This window comes from Pithys albifrons, chromosome 4, assembly GCF_047495875.1.
Source record: "Pithys albifrons albifrons isolate INPA30051 chromosome 4, PitAlb_v1, whole genome shotgun sequence".
NCBI lineage: Eukaryota > Metazoa > Chordata > Aves > Passeriformes > Thamnophilidae > Pithys > Pithys albifrons.
The window spans coordinates 69,387,846-69,395,939 of record NC_092461.1 but is presented as its reverse complement, the minus strand read 5'-3'; the positions used below and the strand labels follow the sequence as shown (position 1 = coordinate 69,395,939).

General features: G+C 47.2%; 1 protein-coding gene across 1 annotated transcript; it reads left to right on the top strand.

The window, feature by feature from the left end:
* Positions 1-699: 699 nt before the first annotated feature.
* On the top strand, positions 700-5,921 carry NPBWR1 (neuropeptides B and W receptor 1). The gene is given in 6 exon segments (XM_071553114.1): positions 700-748; positions 751-1,255; positions 1,257-1,316; positions 4,321-4,325; positions 5,568-5,628; positions 5,630-5,921. Coding segments are annotated over 6 exon segments (972 nt in total).
* The last annotated feature ends 2,173 nt before the right edge of the window (positions 5,922-8,094 follow it).

Genomic DNA, 8,094 nt, shown 5'->3' with positions numbered 1-8,094 from the left:
TCCTCTCTGCAGTTCGCGTTACCTATTGCTTGCTGCCTAGATCGAGACAGACACACATTTAACTCTCAGGATTAAGCAAAACAGCGGCACCGGCATCCCTTTCCTGCACGGACCCCCTCCTGAACTCCTACGCTCCAGGAGCCGCGCCATTGTAGCCAGGCTGACAGAGGTCAGTGCACCCTTCCTTCCCGTCCAAAGCGCTCTGTTCCATCAGGAAGAGAGGGGGTGGGGGGGTGGGGGGGTGGTCTTTGCTTTTTGGGGAGCATACCAAAGACACCCGCTCCCCCCAGGGCAGGATCCCCACAGTCAGCATCCCCCTGGCCAGAGACGCTGCCGAGGGGCGGCGGGGCCAGCGACCCAGTCGGACAGCTGGGTTCCCAGGTCTGCACTCTCACCTTGGATTGGTTGGTCACATCGGACTGGTTGGTCACCTGGGTGGAGTGCAAGGCTGAGAGCTGTCCCTGCATGATGGCACTCACCTGTGTGGGAACAGGGAAGGGGCAGCCAGGGGGACACCACCACTGGCAGAGCCCTTGATGGTCTACCTTTGCTCCCATCACAGTGGCAGTGGGCAGCACATGACTTCTGTGCTTGAATGTGCCAGAAGACACAGTCTCAAGAAGAGCAGGGGAGTTGCCTTTCCCCCTGCCACTTCCAAATCATCTTCATCAGTGAGCCTGGCTACCCTCTCCTGCAGACATGGAGAACTCCTCCTTACCTGAGATGAATTCCTCATGTGCAGACTGCACTGAGATAGCACATTGGGGTCTATGTCCACTCCTCCACTTAGCCCCACGTTCTACATCACAGTGCCTGTCATCTCTTCAGTTATCTGTGCTGTGGGGCTCACAGGCAACACTGCTGTCATCTATGTATTCCTCAAAGTGCTAAAGATGAAAACAGTAACCAACATCTTCATCCTCAACCTGGCCATTCCTGATGAGCTCTTTACCTTGGTGCTACCCATCAACATTGGTGACTATCTGCTTCTGCAGTGGCCCTTCAGAGAGTTCATGTGCAAGCTCATCATGTCTGTAGACCACTACAATACTTTCTCCAGCATCTACTTCCTCACTGTCATGAGCATTGACTGGACCCCTGTTGTGGTGGCCACGACCAAATCCAGGAAGATGATCTACCACACCTACTGAGCAGCCAAGATCATGAGCCTCTGCATCTGGTCCTTTGTCAGAGTCATCATCCTGCCCTTCACTGTGTTTGCTAAGATACACAACAAGCAGGAACTCTCCCAGTGTCTTTGTGTTCCCCCATCCTGAGAGTGTGTGGTGGAAAGGCAATCGGATCTACACCTTCATGTTGCAGCCCGTTTCAGGTGGGCCTGAGTGACCACCTTACAGGTTTCGTTTTCACCTTAAAAGGACATGTTTCCAGCCTCAACCAATGGGAGTCAGACCACCACATCTGGGGCGGGGTCACTTGAGGTCATATATACCTGTGTTTTTGAATAAACTTGGGATTTGCTTTACATCACATTGGTGTGTGCAGTCCTCCCCTAGGCATGGCGACAACAATTGGTGGACCCCGACGTGTCTCAGAACATGAAACCCACCTGCACACCTGCCTAGAACCTTAAGAAGTGGCCCCTGAGAGCTGCTATGCCCCAGTTTTTTTGGGTGCTTTGTGGAGAAGCCCTGAGAGCTTCTGTCTCCTGTAAACTTGGGAGTTTTGTGTAGTGGCCCTGAGAGCTGCTGAAAGAACGTGGACTGAAGGAACCACGACCTTCGAACCGGTGAGTTAAAGAAACATGGGAAATTCCAAGTCGACTAAAACGAAGTTATTGCTTGATAAATTAGAAAAACTATCTCGTGTTACAAAAACAAACATTGAAAGACAAGCATTACAGGAATTTTTGGATTGGTGCTTCAGTCGAGGGCACCTAACAGATGCCAATTCCACGCTTTCCATAAAATTATGGGACAATATTGGGGCAGATTTGTGGAATTTAGTGCAAACTGCACCCGAAGAATTTCTGCCGCACATTTCGTCATACGCAGCTATAAGGAAAATGCTGTTAGAGGTAGAACGAGCCCGTAAAAACCTCGATCTACCGGAGAGAAAGGAAAAAAGTCAGTTTCTGCAGAGCAGTTTTTCCCCTGAACATCCTTCTGCACCGCCGTGGGCACCGCCGCTCGCAGAAACGCCACCGCGGTACCCACACGCGGCACCGCCCACTCCCGCTCCGGAAAACCCGGCAAGACCACAGCAACCATGGAATCAAAGCTTTTCCATGCCGTTCGTCACGGCAAAAAGCCAAGAAGTCATCTTTGCACCGCCTTACAACTCACAGCAAATGAGACCATCGGCTGCCGCTGCAGAAGCGGCCGGACCTCAGCAGCAACCTTGGAACCCCACGAGACACGCCACAGAAAACCAAACCGTGAGTGAGTTTTATTTAAATCCTAACTCCGAGAAGGCGCGATGGGGAATGCCCTCAGCCGAGAGAGACATGTGGAGGGGGGGACAAACCCCAGGGAGTTTCTCTTTCCCTGTCCATCGACCGTCGGCGCCGGCTCCACCGCCGCCGCCGCCAATGCCCTGCGGGTACCTCGGGGCTGGGGTCGCCCCGCCACCGCGCTCCCCGCCGCCCTGCGGGTACGCCGGAGTCGCTCCGTTGCGGCAGGAGACTGTTGAGGCAGACATTCCAGCAGGGCTACAGCCGACCGGCATAACCGCGTGGCCAGGAAAACAAAGAGAGCACGTGATGGCAAAACCCGCGAAATCAAACAAAGGAACGGCGCGCCCTGACCACGAGGCACCAGGACCGCCCAACCCCCCTCCCTACTGCATGCCAATCACAGCGCATGCGCCAGGCGCGAGTCCCCCGCAGCCCGCAGGGGCCGGGGTCAGCTCTGAATTCGCCCGCTCCGGAGGCGAATCAGTTCCCGCGCCACCACCACCACCTCCTGCGTGGATCGACTACGTCATGGAGAGGGGAGAGACTCCTCCCCAGTGGAGCGGAGCCAGCGGAGCTCCCCCTGAGCGTTCCCTTCACTGCGCGCCCTCCATAGTGCAAGGGTCCCGAGAGCGAGTTCCCACAGCGCCGGTCGCGCAGGACCCAAGCGCTGCAGCACCAGCGGGGACCCTCTCCCCGATAGCCGTGCGCTGCCCGCAGCTGCCAGCACCGGCACTGGAACCCCCCGCGCCGGTAGAGACTGCCCCTGCGCCGGCAACCTGGTACCTGCAGCCTCCATCACCGACAGCCACACCCACCAGCTGTATCCCAGAATGGAGAGCAACAGAAAAAGAAGCCTCTGTTTGGGACATGCTGGGGGGAGCTGGGACTCGCGAGGCTGCTAACTTAATTTCAAAGCTTTCTGATACCCAGGTACCAGATTCTGCAGATGGAGTCACAAAGACACCTCGCGACCTCACATTTAATACCCAGCAAAGGTACAAAGAGTTAGTATCCATAGCTGCAGAAGTAGGTACACCTTCACCTTCCCTGCAACCCCTGGTTTCTGCGCCTGTGATTAACACTACACAAGGCTTAAAATGGAAGCCACTTGATTGGAAAATTGCGCAAAAAATACACAGTATAGTCCTTCAATACGGCTATGACAATGCCTTGGTAAAAAACCAAATCACAGCCTTCATAAAATACAATAACATAATCCCAGGAGACACTAAGGTTTTAATGGAGTTTATTCTACCTCCTACTGCTTATATGATATTTCTACAGAAACGGAAAGAGCAGTTAACGGAGGAACAGGCAAAAAATATACAATTAGAAACTGGACATCCCTTAAGATTAGCATCTTTAGACCAGCTAATGGGATCAGGAGCTTATGAAGACCCACAAACACAAGCTGCATTACATTTTCATATTTTGCAACAGTCAAAGAATGCTGCTTTGACCGCATTCTCTAATCTGCCTAAGAAGGGAAAACCTTCTCTACCCTATATGCAAATAATGCAGAAACCTGGACAGACATTCATGGAATTTGTAGATAAAGTAACGGAAGCTTTGGAAGCTGCTCCAAATATTACCCCTGACATTAAACCAGCCTTATTGAAAGATCTGGTAATTAATAATGCCAATCCTCAATGCAAACAGCTCATAGCCTCTCTACCAGCCACAGCTACTTTCGTACAGTTAATTGAAGCCTGTGCCAGATTGCCCTGGGTAGAAGAGGAGGAAAAAGCAAAGCTACATGCTTCTGCTCTAGCCACAGCTCTTAGCAAACAATCCACCCAAAAAAGGGGGAAAAGACCCTGGAATTTAACAACAAAATCTTGTCCAGCACAACCAAAATATAGCAGAACTCAAAGGTTCACTGGAGAATGTAACCGTTGTCACAGACTTGGTCACAAAGCCCAAGATTGTCATCCTAAATATAAAAAGGATGGTACTCCTCTAACAAACATGGGGTGGGGAGCTGGACCTCCAAAATACCAGAGGGGCTGCAAGCCATGGGGCGCAGCCAGTCAAATATCTCATGGAAACTGGAGCCAGGCTGCCTTCCCCATATGGCAATCACAACCACAAGCAGCAGTAGCCTAGGACTAGTTGTTAACTGTCCAATCAAACAAGAACAGTCCAGTTCAAGAGCATGTTGTTTAGCCTGTATTTTGAAATTCTGTTAACTTTCAATTAAAGTGCAGTTTTGAGCTTATTGCACTGCCAAGTTGCCCAGCAGGCTGCAGGGGTAAGGATACCTGTCCCCTAAGCTGCTGACCATTTTTTGCAGAATGTAAGTAGTAATGTTTAGCCTTTGTGAATTTTCTCTGTGAATTCACACTTGTTTACTGCTTTACCAAGAGTGTATAAGGACTAAACATCAAAGCTTCATTCTCAGGCCTCTGTGATGGCCACACAGAAGTTCTGAGAATGGACCTTGAACATAAGGAGATTTAGTTCAGCTGGACTGAACTTGCTTCTTTACTAAGTTAAGTCACTCTGCACTCTTGAACGCTTTGCACAAAGTTTAATAAAATTTGTAGTTTGTTTACAGTGGTCTGTGTGGTGACGACTGCACAGGAAGGACCACAATTTCACGCGTGAAAGAAAAGTTTCTTATTTTGCATTAGTTGTAAGTTTGCAAATTCCAAACATACATGTCTTAGTCATGTATTAGTTTGTGTTAGTTTACAAAGGTTACTGTACCTCCTTCCAAAAAGTCTATTTTGAAAAGAGAGGGGGAGGTAGGGATGTGTAACCTGCAAATACCCTGTTAAGTCTTGAATTAGCAAAATTTAAGATTTTCAAAATGTTATTTCTCAATTTTCAAAATTTTCAGCCTTTCTGTTCAAGTTGCAATATGCATGATGTGTATTATGTTGTTTGCATTTTTGCTTTGTTCTTTGAAACAAAAGGGGGAGATGTTGCAGCCCGATTCAGGTGGGCCTGAGTGACCACCTTACAGGTTTCGTTTTCACCTTAAAAGGACATGTTTCCAGCCTCAACCAATTGGAGTCAGACCACCACACCTGGGGTGGGGTCACTTGAGGTCATATATACCTGTGTTTTTGAATAAACTTGGGATTTGCTTTACATCACATTGGTGTGTGCAGTCCCCCAGGGCCTGGCGACAACACCTTCATTTTAGGCTTTGTCATCCCATTGTCCACCACCTGCACCCTCTACACCACCATGTTGTGCAGACTGAGACATGCAGCTCCACTGCGATGCAAAAGCCCTGTACAAAGCCCAAAGAAAGGTGACACTGATGGTGGTTGTCATTCTGGCTGTTTGCCTGTTCTACTGGTCACCCTATCACCTTAGCACAGTGGTGGCCCTTATCATAGATATCCCACAAACTCCACTCATCATTGGGATATCCTACTTCATCACTAGCCTCCTAAGTTATGCCAATAGTTGCTTCAACCCTTTCCTGTGTTTTCTGGATGACAGTTTCTGGAGGAGCTTTCGCAAACGGCTAAATCGCAGAACCACCTCATAAAGCCAACATTCTGTTCCCTCCTGTGCCCTTCTCACAGTTACCTGCTTTTCATGGGTGATTCTAGCCCAGAGAGTGCTTTCTCTCCAGCCTCCAAGTGATGGTCCAAAGGGCTTCAGGTTATCTCACCACCCAAAACATGAACTGAGGACAGGTGGACATTTCTCCACTGTCCTACACTCACTTCTGTAGCACTCCTTTGCTTCCCTTCTTTTTCTTTTTTTTTCATTTTTATATTTTTATTTTTCTTTCTTTTTCCTTTTCCTTTTTAATTCCTTCTCTCTAATGTGCTTTCTGACGTAGGTTTGTGGCTGACAGCTACGGAAGTTTTCTTTACCCTTTTTAACGGTATCGCTTTGTGAACTCAGGACACATGACTGTCTCAGTTGCTGGTGATGTGTAAAGCCCAACAAAGGTGTGTTACTGAGTGTCTTGCTTAATGATTGCTCAACCTCTTTCCTACCCACAGGACCTGCTCACCCAACATCTTGCAAACTTAGGAATAATTGAAAAAGGCACAACTTCAAAAGATAAGGAATAAATAAAGGTATTGAGCTCATTTCATATTACAGGGGACTAAGATAAGATAGTCAAAATCCATGGTAAGAGGTAAGAGACCACAGTTTGGCTTTAAGAATTAAAGAGCAAGCCCTCACTATTGAATAAAAGACACAAATTTGGGTTGGAGGCCACATGAAGAGGTTTTTTTCCTCCTATTTCCTCTTTTAGTCCTCTAAGATAAACTAAAAAATGTGGCACAGTCACTTAACATTTCTCATCTTAGTAATCTTACCTGCTCTTCCCTGCAGCAGATGCTAAATCAGTGTAACACATAAAATTTGTTGGATACTTTTACCTTCCCTGAATACAGAGAGGTAAGGACGTGGGGATAAGGAATTGCATTTCCACTTATACAGGAGGGGATGATAAGTTTCAGGAGGCTCATAAGGATTCATGTGGTACATTGTCAGGTTTGCAGGTGCCTCCTGAAAGCCTTTGCACCTCCCACTGCTGCAGGCTAAAGTTCTGCCCTAGGCAGGAGGAAATTTTCTTCTGCTAAATCCTTCTGAAGAAACTCCAAATGAAAATTTTACTTGCAGATTTTAGCAATTATGCAAACCCTGGTACATTATAATAACATATAACTGGGTTGACAATGAAATAATTTCTGCTTAAAACACATTAATATTCCCTGAGACAATCACTGCTAAATTCAACATCCAGCCTAGCTGTTATGGAAATGGAAGGATTCCAACAGTTCTGCTTCATTGGAGCTTGGTTTCCATTAGACACAGAAGCTGGTCTTTGAAAGAGCAAGCCCAAAAGGTGTTAGTTACCCATTTCCACTCAACATACAAAAACACACTTCAGCAATTAGTGTCCCACATTTCATCTTTCTGCCTGAAACAGAAGGTAATTAACTTTTCCCACCAGCTGCCTGGTGGTCAGTCACTTGCCATGAAGAAAGATGGTAGTCCTTTAGAGACTTTCAAGCATCTCTCAAAGTATTTTTTCCCACAGCATAAAGCTGCCCTGAAGTCAGTAGCAGCACATCAGCAGGAAGCAGGCAGGGGTAAGAAGGAATACACGGTGGCAAAGGAGAATGGATGAAAGGGTGGTAAGAAGTTAAAATCAGAAGGTTTCCTTCAAAGGACTTTCCTGGCCTAACTGAGCTACTGACACATACATGTGCCCATACGTCAAGAAACTCCAAAATTCAAGTACAAGAAGTTATCACAGTGAGTGCTACTAGGAAACCCAGGGTCTGCTCCCTAATTCCTAATTCTGAATTGTTTATTCTTAGAGTGTATATTTTGATCATAATATATAACTACATAGAACCTAATGGGGCATGAAACATTATGCAATTCTTCTCTGGCTTGCCATTCAGGCTGCCTGTCACTGATGCAAAAAACTGAAGTCTTAAAAACACTCTCCATGAACACAGCTGGGACATAGGCAGATTTCTGATCCCTGTATTACATCTGGATGTTTCCGTACAGCTGTTTCTGATTGGGCATATCTGTCAAAGGAAAGTTCATCCTCAGAAAGGAACACTTTTTCCATGAAGTAGTATTTTGTTTAGCTCTATTCTGCAAGCTAAACTAAACCTATTTAAAATATTTTTCAAATTCTTGGATGTCTCTAAGAATCAATGTCTTTTACTTGTCTCCTA